This window comes from Pantherophis guttatus, chromosome 15 (genome assembly GCF_059756535.1).
Source record: "Pantherophis guttatus breed Tessera chromosome 15, ASM5975653v1, whole genome shotgun sequence".
Lineage (NCBI taxonomy): Eukaryota > Metazoa > Chordata > Lepidosauria > Squamata > Colubridae > Pantherophis > Pantherophis guttatus.
This window is the reverse complement of record NC_142077.1, coordinates 442,588-457,500: the sequence shown is the minus strand read 5'-3', so window position 1 is coordinate 457,500 and position 14,913 is coordinate 442,588. Positions and strand designations below refer to the sequence as shown.

The window sequence follows — 14,913 nt, the reverse complement described above, 5'->3', positions numbered from 1 at the left end:
GTGCGTTTTGCAAACAGGCTTGCAAAGAAACTTACAAGAAAGTTCAGGTATTTTCAACCACACAACTTTTTGGAAATCTTGTGCATTTTGCAAAGAAGCTTACCTTTTAAAAAAAAAAAAAAACCTCAAATGAAGTCCAGGAGTGTTCAACCACACAACTTTTTTGAAGCCTTGTGTGTCTTGTGAAGACGCTTACAAAGAAACTCAGGTAAAGCCCAGATAAAGCGTTCGGCCACACAATCCTTGGCAAATCTTGTGCATTTTGTAAATAGGCTTGCAAAGAAAGTCAGATCAAGTCCCAGGCAGGAAACGGGATTTGAATAAAGGGTCTTAATGCTTTGACCTTGTAGGCAGGGGATTTGCAAGGGGTCCCGGGGGAGCGATCAAAAGGAGTCATCAATCATCCCCCTGACATTCCCACGTGAGTCAAAGAATCCAAAACGAAGCCTTAGCAGCCGGTGGGCAAGTGCTACTTAAACAACGTTGTGTATTTTGCTTCCACAACGGCACACAATTCTTCCAGGGACACAACACCGATTGGACTCTCTGCCTTCTCCTCAGTGGCAGGAAAGCCCCCCCCCCCTCCCCGTTTTTAATTTGATTTTTTCCCCCTGAAACCAATAATGCTTAATTGATGTAGGGAAGGAAATACTCACAGGGTAGAGGATCCGGGTGGCCCTTGACTTATAACCGTTTGTTTAGTGACCGTCAAAGTTACAACGGCACTGAAAAAAAGGACTTAGGAGCATTTTTCACACTTATGACTGTTGCAGCACCCCCCTCCCCCATGGTCACGTGATCGAAAGCCAGACACTTGGCAACTGGCATGGACTTATGACGGTTGAGGGTCACGGGGTCACGTGATTCCCTTTTGCGACTTTACGACAAGCCAAGTCCAGGGTGAAGCCAGATTCGCTTAACAACCAGGTCACTAACTTAAGAACTGCAATGAATAGGACAGAACAGAACAGAATAGAATTCTTTATTTATTGGCCAAGTGTGATTGGACACACAAGGAATTTGTCTTGGTGCATAGGCTCTCAGTGTACATAAAAGAAAAGATATGCTCATCAAGATTCACTTAACAACGAGAAAGTCTGTAAAAGGGGGAAAAACTCTCACTTAATAACTGTCTTGTTAGCAACAGAAATTTTGGGCTCCATTGTGGTCGTAAATCAAGACATCCCAGCTGTACTGGGATGTCTTGAACTTCAATTACAGAATTCCAGCTGTAGATTCTCGCAGTTGTAACTTCAATGAGTGTTTTTTTTTTCGCATCATCATCATCAGTATACACATAAGCACACACACAGAGAGAGAGAGAGACACACACACACACATCATAAAAGCAGAGAACTTAGAGACACAATCACAAAATCACCGCACACCCATTGGGGTACAAAACTTTTCTCTGTCCCAAAGCACACTTGGTGTGATGTGTTACCCGACCAGCGAAGGACGGTGGCTTCTGAGCCCACACACACAAAACTTCAACAGGTGTGTGTGTGTTTGTGGGTGTGGCAGCATGCTTGCAAAGGTGCCTGGCTGATCTTGCGGTGTCACCCAGAAGGTGTTTCAGCAACATAGTGCAAGAGCAGGGAACTCGTTCTCCATCAAAAGACCACAAAAACAGAAACCCTGATTAAACCAAAACCTGGATGGGAAATCCCTGCACAGCGCTTGCAAACTCTGGAGATCACCCCAAGGAACCAGCTGAACTCCCCCCCCCCCCAGGATGAAAAGCATCCTGAAAGGGGTTCACAAACAATGCAACCCGACAACGCTGGTTCCCACGCTGCAGGGAGAAACCGAGATTGTGGATTATCTTGGCTTAAAAAAAATTTCAGGATAAAAGATACCTACACTCTGGTCCTTCGAGGCAGGGATCCCTCGTGGTCCTTCCTGCGGGCGAGGTTGGGATCCACTGCTAAAGAGATCCCCGGGCAAGGATTAAGCCTTGGGGGGGGGGGGTGGAGGGAGGGAGGGAGGGAGGGGCTATGGGGCTCTCTAAATCCGAAGGGACAAAGGTTTGGTCCCTGGGGAAGAAAGTTTGGTCCTGGAATAAAGTTTTTGCATCAGAAAGCAGTTGCCCTCCCCTGCCAGTTCCTGGAGACACACCCACCCACCCACCCAGACAAATACGAACACACAAAGCCCACCCCTCCTCTCCTCTCTCCTCTCCATCCCTTGCAAAACTTTGTCTGGGTTTTTCCCCCTCCACCGCTATCCTTGGGTTTTTTTTTCCCCACCTGCATTCTCCATCCTTCCCATGTTCCTCCGCCCTTCCTGCTGGAGGATAATGGTAATTGTAGTCCAACAGGGTGAGGGGGTGGGGAAAGGACCCTTCCTTGCGGTCTGAAGATTTAGCACTTGGCACCTTTGGGTGGCTGGAGAGATTTGGGGGCTGCCAGACAAAAATGGAAGGTGATTTTCGCAAGCACTTTTGTCGGGGTGTGGGAATGGTAAATCTGGGGCAGTTTTATCCAATTTTGCCACCTTAAAAAAAAAGAAAAAAAACAGGGCTAGGAACTTATGGAGTTCTTCAACTCTTCGAATGGATGTGCAACTTCAAAGTTTCCAAAATTTAATGGTGAAGCTGGAGTGAATCAAGACGGGACGGGATAGGTAAGATCGTTTGCTCCATTTTACAACTTTTCTTCCCACAGCCGTTAAGTGAATCGGGCTTCCCCACTGACTTTCCTTGTCCGAAGGTCCCAAAAGGGGAATCACGTGACCCCGGGACACGGCATTCGTCATAAGTCCATGCCAGTTCCCAAGCGTCTGAATTTCAATCATGTGACTGCAACGGCCGTTAAGTGTGAAAAACTTTTTTCAGTCTCATTGTAACTTCCAACAGTCACTGTTGTAGTTCGAGGACTTTCTGTATCGCAAGCATGATTTGAGAGACCCGGAACGCCACGCCATAAACCGTGATTAAGCAATGATTGGCCTACTCCAACCCTTGGTCACCGTTTGCATATTGTGTTGTTTGCACCAAGCCAGGATTAAGCCAACCATGTTACAAGCTGCGGGCCGGGCTCTTTCTAACCAGGAGGCCCGTTCAGAAAGGGAACTCCCGCAGAGCACGGAGGCAGAGGAGCTTCTTAATTAATTAACGTTACTTAATTCGTTCTGCATGGTTCATTCGCCTCCTGTGTTCCTCACACGGATGCCCAGCAGGGCCACGAAGGGCCACCAGAGGGCGATATTTACCAAAAGATTCCAGATCAGACTCAAGTCACAGGAACCTTGGAAAGTACCCTGGAGGTCATCTAGTCCAGCCCCACTAGAGAGATTCACATTATAACCTTGATTCAAAAGCCCCAATAAATGCTTCCTGGGGAAACCCACCCACCCACCCCCACCCCACCCCCCCCTGCTTTCAGCCCTTCTTTTTCTCTCTTCCCCACTGATTGCAGATCTAGGTTAATTCAGGAGGGGGGCTGTGAGGCCAAAAAATGCCCTCTGCTCCCCCACTTTCACAAGGGAGGTGGGGGGAATGGAGGACGTGGCAGAGGGAATCCCCTCTAATCCTGTCAGATGGTTGAAGAGCATGCAGAAATTGTACTTTAGGAAATTGCAGAGTTGGACCTCAAAGGTCATCTAGTCTGACCCGCTCTTAAGGCTACCAGTCCCAGAGGTTGGAACATGCAATTGGGTTCTTTCCAGAAATTTGCCCCCCCCCTCCCCCCGTCACAGGCCTGGCTGCTCTCCCCTCACCTGGACGGTCTGGCGGTCGGGGATCCCACTGTAGACGGAGATGGGGGCCCCCGTCTGGCGGCCACTGCTGCTGCTGCTACTGCTGGGGGCCGTGGTGGCGGTGGTATTTGTGGCCCCTGGGTTGCTGAGTGGTGGCGGAGCCGGGATCTGCTCGTTCTCCATGGTGACCATGCAGGGCAGCCCGTGAGGAGTAACGTTCAAGCAGACCCTGCAAAAAAGAGGAAGAGGGGTATATTTTTTTTAAAAAGGGTTCAGTCCCGAGTTCGAATCTCGCCCTGTCTGACTTACAACAGCCACCCCATGGATGCTGCCTGGAAAGGAAGCTCCACTGCAGACGCACATTTGCAGGTTTCCCACCTAGGTGATGCTTGATCTACAGTGAACGCACAAACACACACAAAAAAGTGCCTTGCTTTGGAAAATCGCAACCTGACAATCTCCACAATAGTGAGGTTGCCCCGTCCACAAAAGCCGCCATGTGAGGGTAGTCTCAGATACAGTTCCCCCCTCCCCCTTTGGGACATGTTTCTAGGGACCAGCCCCATGTCGCTGGTGCCAAAGGGAGGACTAGAACCCGGCTCTTCCCACACCATCTCTTTCCTCCCTAGCTGGTATTACCTGGTCATTTGAAATCTCGAAGCTCTCCCCTTGAAATTTCACTTTCAAACCCTCCACCATCCCAAACATCTGCTCTCTCTCAGCCTTGAGGACTAGAAACTTGCCCAGTCCGATTAGATAAATAATTTTAGATAAACCAAAATGCAAGTTCACCCCATCCAGAAAACGCCACAGTATAACACAGCCCCCTCCCCACTGCTATAAGGACAATCATGGAAAAGTGGATAGGGAGGTCTCACCCCCTGCTCCCCAACCTCCCCCCAGCACCTGTTTGCCCCTTACCTTCAGGACCCCGCCATTTTCAGGGGCCTCGGCTTTTGGTGGGTGTAGCTGACAGGACCCCCGTTCATCCCCCCTGGCAATGCCCCTCAATCTTGCACCCTCCACAGGGGGCTCCAGGACATCCCACCCCCCCCATTTGGACCCCGTCCCCCTCGCCAAATTCCAGCAGCCGCACACAGACACACACAGACACCCCCCCCTCCAGGGATGCTGAGAGGCAATGCTGTAGTGGCTGTGCATAGGCACCTTTTGGGGAGGGGGTCTGTCTCAGGGGCTCATCTCCCCCCCCCCCCCCCCACAAGCCTTTGTTCCGCTCAGCCCCAGCCGGCAATAGATACTCGGAAGAAAGACAGGCGACGGGTGGGAACTAATTTCCTGATGATTATGGCATTTCCTAGCAACGGCCAATCAGGGCCGGCCCCTTTTTGCCTGCCGTATTTCATGCAAATAAGTTTTGGAGGGGGTCTCTTCTCCCCCCACCCCCTTTCTTTAATCACGCCGGGTCAGCCAAGCGGCATTATTGCAAATTCCCTTTGCATGCCAGGGAATTCACGCCCCACCTGGAGGAGACGGCAAGGAGGGCACGGATGGGGGATGCGGGAAAGGGGGGCAGGAGGGCCCCCACCCACAAAAAGTCCTTGGCAGGCAGGGCGCCCCCTTTAACAGCCCAGGCCACAGCGAAAATGGGCACCTTCCCAGATCAGTGAACAGAATAACAACAGAACAACAGAATAAGAGAATAGTAGAACGACTGAATGACACAATAGCAAAACGACAGAACAACAGAATAGCAGAACGACAGAATAACAGAATGGCAGAATAAGAGGCTGACAGAAATAGCAGAACAATAGAACGACAGAATAACAGAATAACGGAACAGCAAAACGACAGAATAACATAATAACAGAATAGCAGAATGACAGAACGACAGAGATGGAAGGGACTTTGGAGGTCCTGCAAGGGGTTGGACTAGAAGACCTCCAAGGTCCCAATGGACCCTAGAGACCATTGCGGACAAATTCCCGCCTGCAGCACCCCCCCATTTTGCAGAAACAAATACGCACCCAGCAATCCCTCCGGAGCCTCCGGAGCAGCCTGAAGATTTTTCAAAGTTTGGGGGGCAAGTCTGGCAGCCCCCGCCCCCCACCCTTCACCGCTGGACAGGAAGGGAGGAAGCCCACCGGGGGCAAAACCGGAGAATGCTTCACCAGATGAAGAGGGAAGAGACAGCAGTGGGAGTGGGGGGGGGGGGGGACCCTGCATTAGTGCTCAGGGCTTCCTACCCCTCCCCGCCCCACCCCAGTCCATTTATCTCCCCTAATTGTTTCATTTTTACGGCCGGCGTCGCCTGGAAAGGATTCCACTCACTGGCCACTCGGTGGCCCTCCCGAATCTCCCCATATTGATCAGCGGGTTCATTAGCATATCAATTAGCCGTTTCAGGGAAGATAAAAGGGGGGAGGGGCACAGCCAGATGCAAATGGATGTGGATTTAGGAGACCTTTTCATCCTATCCTATCATCCCATCCTAAGACCCCTCTGGAAAAGGTCCCGTCTTCCTTAAACAGGGTACCCCCAATTCTCTCCCCTTTGGAGAACTGAGGCTGGGGGCTTGGAGAGGCATAGGACACCCCCCCTCCCAAACACACACACACAGGTAAGGAAAACCCCCCTTCTTTAAAACAAAAAAGGCTTTAAAGAACAGGAGGAAGTTGTGTCTGCCGACCGCGATACAGGTAGTCCTCGACTGACGACCACAGTTGGGAACCAGACATTCTGTCGCTAAGTGGATCATCCCTGCGCCCGATTTGGCGACATTTTTGGCCACGGTCGTTAAGAGAGACATTAAGGTTGCAAAAGGCGATCGGTTGAGCCCAGGACTGTTGCAGATACATGTCAGTTGCCCGAATCACCATCAAGGGGACATTGTGACGGCCGTAAGTGCGAGGACAGATTGTAACTCGCTTTCTTCATCATCGTGGTTAAGTCTGAACGGTTGCTAAGTCGAGGACTCCCTGCGAGGGTAAATATTGTTGTGTTAGAGCATTGCAGGTGCCCGACCTGTGGCCTCAGTGAGGTTCGAAGTTGAAACGGCACTGGAAGAAGTGACTTACGACCATTTTTTCACACTTGCGACCATCGCAGTGATCACAAGAGCAAAATTCGGACACTTGGCCACTGGTTCGTATCTACGACGGTTGCAGTGTCCCCTTCTGGGACCTCACCTTCTGATGAGCAAAGTCAATGGGGAAGCCAGATTCGTTTAACAGCCGCTTGACTAACATAATGACTGCAGGTCGTAAAATGGGGCAAAACTCATTTAACAACCATCACACTAAGCAACGGAAATTTTCAGCCCCCGTTGTGGTCCCCCAAACGCAGGCAAACGAGACGCGTCTTAGCTCCGATGAAGCCGTCTGCCTTCCTACCCAGCTTCCCCCTTTGGGGCTCCGGGTGTAAATTTTGCAAAAAAAAAAAACCCGTTAATCTCGAACGGGGAGCCTCTTTGCCAGACAGGCTTGGCCAGCTGCTCCTGCAATTTAATGATGATTAAACATGGGGGAAATTGATCGTAGCTCCCTGATCCAAGCCAGATGCCGCGTCTTCTGCCTTTGTTTACATCCTGAGAACACGGAGGTGCCGAATAAAAACACCGCTGGACATACAGTAAAAGGGGGAATTTATATATTACATATACCCCAACGCCTTCCCCTTCAGCTACAAAGAGGTTACGCTGAGCATAAGATCTACTACAGCCACGGAGAGGAGAGAACAGAAGGAGGATCAGATAGGAAGGGAACTAGGGAGGGTGGAAAACTCAATGACTTACCTCGCAAGGGGACATTCCCCATCTTGCTGGGGAATTCTGGGAGCTGAAGTCTTTCCCACCCACCCCTCCTCAAGTGGCCAAAGTTGAGAGTTCAAGAGCCAGGAAAATAATCTGCTTTTCCCAAACCAAAATTCTCCCAGGACGGAAGGAGGCAGAATTTGGGAAGAGAGGGAGCTGGACACGGGACACAACTGGCACAACAACACAACTGACGCAGCAGCCATGGAGGGTCTCCAGGGATTGGGTAGAGGGGGTGCTGTGTTGCCCCTTTGCATTTGCAACTCCAGTGACAAAGAGCCCCCACCCTCAAAGAGACCCAAACATTTATAAAGGCCTCGCTAATTCCCGGACTCGGTTTTTCCCGCAGTCCCCAAAGTGGGTGCCGTGCCGACAGCGCACTGGACTTCTAGGCGCCGTGGCGTTCTTGGTTGTGGTCCCTTGGTGCAAGGTAATTAGCTCTCCATAAATGGGGGGGGGGGTGTTTGAAAGCATCTGGAAGAAATTAAAATGGATTTAACCGGTTCTAAATCTCATCTCCATTTCATTTAATCCCAAGGGACGCTGCAGTTTAGTTCAGTTAGTCCTTCACGTACGACCAGAATTGAGCCCAAAATTTCTGCTGCTGAACAAGGCAGTCGTTAAGTGAGTTTGGCCCCATTTTACAACCTTTCTTGCTGCGATTGTAAAGTGACTTACCACTGCTGTTAAGTTGCTGCAGTGGTCGTGAGGGTGAAAAGTCACTTTTTTCAGTGCCGTTGTAACTTCAAACCGTCACTGAATGAACTGTTGTAAGTCGAGGACCACCTGTAGGAATAAGGGGATCCCAAGGCCACAGGACGCTGCAACTGTGCAACGTTCGCCTAACAACAGCAACCGGGACTTTCAGAGCCACAGACGCAACACGTGGCGTTGTGCTGCATCGCTTAGTGATGGAGTCGCCAGTCCCACTTACCGTCGTTAAGCGAGGATGGTCTGTATTATTGTGACCTTTCTCCCAAGCTCCTCTTGTGCGAAGGCAGACAAAGAGACACACAATTGTTGGAAACGTCTTTGTATCTATTCCTCTATCTATTCGTATCTATTTCAAAATGTAAATTTTGGTTTTGCTATTTGTTTGTTTTTATTTTTTGCTTGGGGGTTTCCTTGTTTTTTTTTTTTTGATGTTTGGTTGAAAACCAATCTCTGTCTAGCACAGAGGTGTCCAATCTTGGCAACTTTCAGACTTGTGGGCTTCCAACTCCCAGAATTCCCTGGCGGTAACATATTCCTTTTGGTATGTATCCCCATTGTATGCCTGCTTGCTCTCTTTTAGTCCCTTCCTCTGCAATCTCTGTGCTGTAGGGAGTGGGAGAAAAAGAAAACAGGCCTGGCTGGCTGGGGAATTCTGGGAGTTGAAGTCCACAAGTCTTATAATTGCCAAGGTTGGACACCCATGACGACAGGGGCCTGTGAATCCCACAATCCCCCAGCTGGCTAAGAATCCTGGGACACGTAATCCCAATCCCTCCGGGGGTGGGGGGGTGGGCGGCTGGCAGTCAAGGGGGGATTGGATGCAGCTGGGACATTGAGTGAGCGGCTGTCCCAGCACGCACCCCCCCCCCCCAAGAACTTCGAAAGAGGGACTTTCCAGTCGGTTCGTCGGTTGTCTCATTTTGAAACAAATACACAACACACAAGAGAGGCAAACTCTCGGTTTCTGGTTAGCCACTAGACCTACACACAGAGCACATGCATGTGGATTTCAGGAGATGGCATGGGGGTGGGCAGGGTTTCTGGTTAAGAGTGGTACAGCCACGTGGCAGGAAAGGGATCCCGCTTGTGTCTCGTTCATCAGTGGAACTCCCCGTCACAAGACGTGGCGTGCAGGAAAGGCATCAAAGAGAAACAAAGAGGAAGGGAGAGACTGAGAGAAATGACAACCTCCAGGGACATTGAGACAACAGCCCCCCTGATTCCCAGCTGCTGGGAACTCTGGGTATTGTAGCTGGCGACATTTGGCCACTTCGCAAAATAAGGTTCAAGATTCTCCTCTGATTTTGCTGAGCTGGAGGGAGCCATGGACTTGGGAAGACAGGATGAATCCTCCAGGGTCAGTCAGAGTCTATCTCCTACCCTGCCAGGGGTCAGGTGGCAAAAGGGGATGGGCAACTATGAACCTGCAGCTTCCTGGACATGGGGTGGGGGCCGCGGGTCAGATTCAGTCACTCCTCCTGACTCCCCCATTGCACAAGGCCACAAAATCCAGGGCTGGAGATTTGGGACCCCCCCCACTCCCCCCTCCATCGATTGCTAGGACTGTCTTTCACGGAGAGCCTCCCCATTCAAGAGCAGTCTTCCTTTGCAGAGGAGGGAACCCCTATTCGTCCTCCCCCGCAGTTCCTGCTCATCGGCTGCTCTGCCCAGCCTCCACCTTCCGGACCTCAAAAACCATCATCCTCTCCCTCCCCCCCACCCCACTGGGGACGGAAGCCAAGCGGCGTGGGGGTCGCTGGCTCCCCTTTCTGCTCCTGCCAACCCCCACAACCAGCTGCTTGCAAAGGGGGGGGGTGTTTCTCTCCCAGCGCAGAGATGGGGATCTCCTCTCCCATCATCCCTTGCAGGCCGCGGCTGATGGGAGTCGGAGTCCCTAGCAGGGAACAAGCGAACCATCTCTGCCCCGCTAATAGCGGCAGGCAGGCCGGCCGGCCAGATGTGCCTGGAGCCTGCGAAGCGGATGACGGAGCTGGCAGTCCCGTCCGGAGGTCTCTGGGGGGCGCCTCTGGCTACGGACCCCCCTCCCCCCCTCCCTCCCCCGCCCGCCCGCCCGCCTTGGCAATGCCAGGCCCGGAGCAGCAGCAGCCCCGCAGCGCCCAGCCCAGGTGCCAACCTTGCCGTCCCCCCCCCGGGCGCCCCGTTGGGGCTTACCTGCCCTCCTGCTCGCCCGCGCAGCAGCCGCCCCCGCTGCCAGCCAGCCCGGCCAGCCGGACGCGCAGCAGCCCCGACCCCCGCCGCAAAGCGGAGCAATGCCAAGGCTCATTCCAGCGGCCGTCACGTGCGCGCCCCCGCCAATGGCAGCCGCCCGCCTCTGCCCCCCCCTCCCTCCCCACGCCTGGGACTCACCGAGGGGGGGGGGAGGAGGAGAGGAGGAGAGAAAATGCCAGGCATGACCCGGGCGGTTGCCATGGCAACTAAGAAACGGGGGGGCGCCCCGCCTGCATCGCATCCTCCCGGGGGGGGATAGTCCGGGCCAAATCGAAAATTAAAGAGGGGGGGGCGGCCCGAAGGGTATGCGGACGCAAGGGAGGCATACAAACATGCGGGGGGGGGGGCACGGATGGGGGGAGGTGCAGCTTGGCAGGGATGGCTTGGAAGGGGGGGTTGGAGAGCCTTGGGGAAAAGCAGCCCCCATGGTTACCCAACGACGCCCCTGCAGAGTAGGCAAGGCTGGGAGGCATCCCTATCCATTCGTGTCTATGACCGCCTGCAGAACAGATGGAATGGAATGGAATGGAATGGAATAGAATAGAATACTTTATTGTCCAAGTGTGATTGGACACATAAGGAATTTGTCTTTGGTGCATATGTCCTCGGAGTACATAAAAGAAAAGATACGTTTGTCAAGAATTAAAAGGTACAGCACTTAATGATAGTCATAGGTTACAAATAAGCAATCAAATCATATTAGGAAACAGTCAATATAAATCGTAAGGATACCACCAACAGTGTTGAGGGAATTATTTGTTGAGCAGAGTGATGGCGTTCGGGAAAAAACTGTTCTTGTGTCTTGACGCTGTAGAGCACTGCACACCAGAACAACTAGACACAAGGACAGTTTTTCCCCGAACGCCATCACTCTGCTCAACAAACAATTCCCTCAACACTGTCAAACTATTCACTAAGGCTGCACCACTATTGCTATTAGTCTTCTCATTGTTCCCACCACCCATCTCCTCCTACTTATGACTGTACGACTCTAACCTTGTTCCTTGCATCCTTACGATTTATATTGACTGTTTCCTAATATGATTTGATTGCTGATTTGTAACCTATGACTATCATTAAGTGTTGTAGCTTTTGATTCTTGACGAACGTATCTTTTCTTTTATGTACACTCTGAGAGCGTATGCACCAAATTCCTTGTGTATCCAATCACACTTGGCCAATATTTTTTTTTTATTCTATTCTATTCTTATCTATCTCTTTATCACTGTCTCCCTCTCTCTCTCTCCTTATCTATCTATCCCTTTATCTATCACTGTATTTTGTCTGTCTGTCTTCTCTCTCTCTCTCTCTTTCTCTCTCTCCCCTGCCAAGGTTGATCACCAGGTGGCGAGAGAGGACTTTCATAGCCATGGAAAGGCTGATTTTTGATAGTTTTTGAGCTCCTCTGCTTTTCAAAAAAAAAAAAAACCCACCTTGTTTTCCTTTTTTAAAAAATCTTTCTTTTTTTGCAAAGGGGTGAAAATCACCCCACCCCCACCCCCCACGCAGCAGAGAGCAGAGGTCTCTTCCCAGCTGCAGATCCCCATTGGGGAGTTTCTCCCAGTCTGATAACCCCCTTTCACTCAGGAGCATCTTGGACCCTCTCATCCTTAACTGGGTCTCCCGTTTTCTTCTGGCCAGGCTGGCACAAATGGGTGTCCTTCACCCATTTCGGAGCCCGGGGTTGCTGGGATGCTGAAGGTCAACCTGATAAGCCAGGAGGACAACTGGATGCAGCTACCGGGCTCTCCCACACTCCAGGGAAGGCGCGAAGGAGATAGCGAAGGAACAGCACAAGCAGAAGATAGACAACGTGTCTCTGGCTTCAAGGATGCAGGGACTGAAATCCATCTTAGATTTGGAGCTGGGTGTCTCTGGTCTGCGGGATGGGGGCCAAAGCTGCCTTTGGGGGGCCACAAGTCGGTCGGCCTTGAGGTCCCCTCTGGGGGCATCCGACAATGCCACCCATCCTGGTCCTTCAACAATGGCCCATGAAATCCGTCCATCTCAGCAGATTCTGGCAGCTAGACGGTGCCCTAAAGCTGCCTTCTGCCCTCCGAGGATGGGGGGGGTGGGAGGGGCTCTGAAGGCAGTGGGGCATAATGGGCTTGAGGGGGGGGCTCATTCATAAGCCGACCCAGACGGGGCCTCGCGTTAATCAGAGTTAATGAGGATGATGGTTGCAGAATTGCAAAGCTGGTGGTGGGTTGGTTGTTTTTTTTTGCAATTTGGCAAAGGATCAGCGAGTGTTGCCGATGTGCAAGGGTGTGTGTATTTGTGCATGTGTGCACATGGAAGTGTGTGTGGCGCTCCATCAGCTGACCAGCCTAGCAAAGCTGCAAATAGACGGTCAGGATTGGATGGATAGCGGATCATTCAATAGGTGAAGCTTGAGCGAGCTGACTTTTCCCAGAGAGATCTCTGGGGGTTTGGTAGTCAGCCACTGCGCACCAAAAGGGTCGAAAGCTGTAAAGGGCCCTTCCTCCACCATTCACAAGTGCGTGTGTGTTTTTGTGTGATTGCAGGATTAGTGAATTAGTGCCAAGAATCTGTTAATTCTCAAATAATTAAGGAGCAAGAAAGGAAAGGAAAGGAAAGCCAACTCCATCCACGCTTCATTTCCCCAAAGTCTTAAAGCAAAATGTGGCCCCCCCATCTGAGTGAGAATCTGGGGGTGCAGAGGGGGGGACACAGACCCCCAATTCTCTAACCAGCATTAAGCTTCCCAGCAAAGTTTGAGGACCCAGTTTGTGGGGGCAATAAGCTGACTTTGTATGCTATTGCTTAACGCATTGTAAGCCGCCCTGAGTCTCCGGAGAAGGGCGGCATATAAATCAAATTAAAAAAAAAAAAGTTGTGAGGTTAATGCAACAGTCGGTTGTCTGTATGATCATGTGACCAAAATTCAGAGGCTTGGCAACTGACCTGAACTTATGACGGTTGCCCTGTCCCGGGGTCACGTGATTCCCCTTTTGTGACCTTCTTACGAGCAAGGGGGAAACCTGATTCACTTAACAACTGTGTGACTTACTGTAGATTCAATTAACAACCCTTAAGTAATGGAACAAAGGGAAGGAAGGAAGGAAGGAAGGAAAAGAAAGAGGAGGGATAGAGTAGAAAAGGAAGGGAAGGGATGGATGGATGGATGGAAGGAAGGAAGGAAAAGAAAGAGGAAGAGAAGGAGAAAGAGAGGGAAGGGAGGGGAGGGGAGGGGGAGGAAAAAGAGGGATGGATAGAAGGAAGGAAGGAAAAGAAAGGAGGGGGAAAGGGGAGGGGAGGAAAAAGGTATGGAAGGAAGGAGGGCAGACTGAGCATGTTTTGCCAGTATTCAGCCACTTCCCTTAGTGGCTTTTCCATTGTGTGGCAAAGCAGCCAGGAGGTGGGGGCTCCTGTTTCAGGGAACCTCCCTCCCCCCCACAGCCTCCAGCCAGGGCTTTCAGCCGCAGAGCCCCCCTTTGTGTGGGCGCATTCCTCCATGCGCTTCGCAAGCCCACCAACAATGGAAGCTGCCAGGCTGAAGCTTTTCCGCTTGGCTCTTCCCGGCTGGCCAGGCTGCCCTGCCAGCCCCCTCCCTGCCCCCCCCCCCAGCCCCAGGCCACTCCAATTTGCACCGTCAGTGGATTCCCAAACAGCATCCAGGCCCCTTTGGGGGGGACCCGGTTCCTCTCCTTTGTCTGCTTTTCTTCTCCAGAAAACTGCAGAGACCCCCCCCCCCCTTTGTTGGCAAAAGCTGGTGCCAAGAAATCTTCCCTGCAGCCCTAGAGAGGGCGCAGCGATTTAGAGCAAATCTCCCCCATGAGATGGGCAGTTAATATAATAAATAGAATAGAATTGCAGAATAAAATACAGAATGGAAGGAACGGAATAAGAAATAGAATATAGAATAGAATAGAATAGAATTAGAAATATTATATAATGTGACTCCTCAATTAATTTGCTTTTATCTATTTAGGCGCATGCCCATCCCATGATCCACTTTAAATACAGGTAACCCTCGACTTACAACAAGAATTGAGCCCAACATTTTGGAGGCCAAGCGAGACAATTGTTAAATGAGTTTTGCCCCATTTTACGACTTTTCTTGCTACAGTTGTTAAGCGAATCGCTAGAACTGTTCAGTTAGTGACCCGGTTGTTAAGTGAATCCCGGCATTCCCGTTGACTTTGCTGGTCGGAAGGCCTCCTAAGGGGATCATGCGACCGTCGTGAATATGAGTCAGTGGCGGAGTGTCTGAATTTTGATCACGTGGCCGCAGGAATGGCTGCGACGGTCCTAAGTCCCTTTTTTCAGTGCCGTTGTAACTTCGAACGGTCACTAAACGAACTGTCGTAAGTCGAGGACTACCTGCAAAGTATTTGGCCCTTACCTACAGCTAAAACTGTACAGTGAACAGGACACACAAACTTAAGAACATTAAGAGACGCCCCAAATTCACCCCTGAAGAATACCAGTTCAATGGGGTGTTTCCACCCCCCTTTTTTTTTTGCAGGAAAAAGAAGAGG

The 14,913-nt window shown here is 51.3% G+C and overlaps 2 protein-coding genes across 4 annotated transcripts in view; both read right to left on the bottom strand.

Annotated features, from left to right (window-relative positions):
* Positions 1-10,430, bottom strand: part of PHC2 (polyhomeotic homolog 2) — a 31,989-nt gene extending 21,559 nt beyond the window's left edge. For 2 of the 3 annotated variants that reach the window (XM_087879456.1, XM_034424253.3), the window contains exon 1: positions 3,721-3,891. In XM_087879456.1, the coding sequence (XP_087735582.1) occupies positions 3,721-3,891 (171 nt within the window). Of the gene's footprint in view, positions 1-3,720; positions 3,929-10,354 lie in introns of those variants that run through there. The other variant, XM_034424251.3, reaches the window with a different exon arrangement.
* Positions 3,809-14,913, bottom strand: part of ZMYND12 (zinc finger MYND-type containing 12) — a 58,086-nt gene continuing 46,981 nt past the window's right edge. Inside the window, exon 9 of the mRNA XM_087879468.1 lies at positions 3,809-3,928. The gene's annotated coding sequence lies outside the window, so the exon portion shown is untranslated. The remainder of the gene's footprint in view (positions 3,929-14,913) is intronic.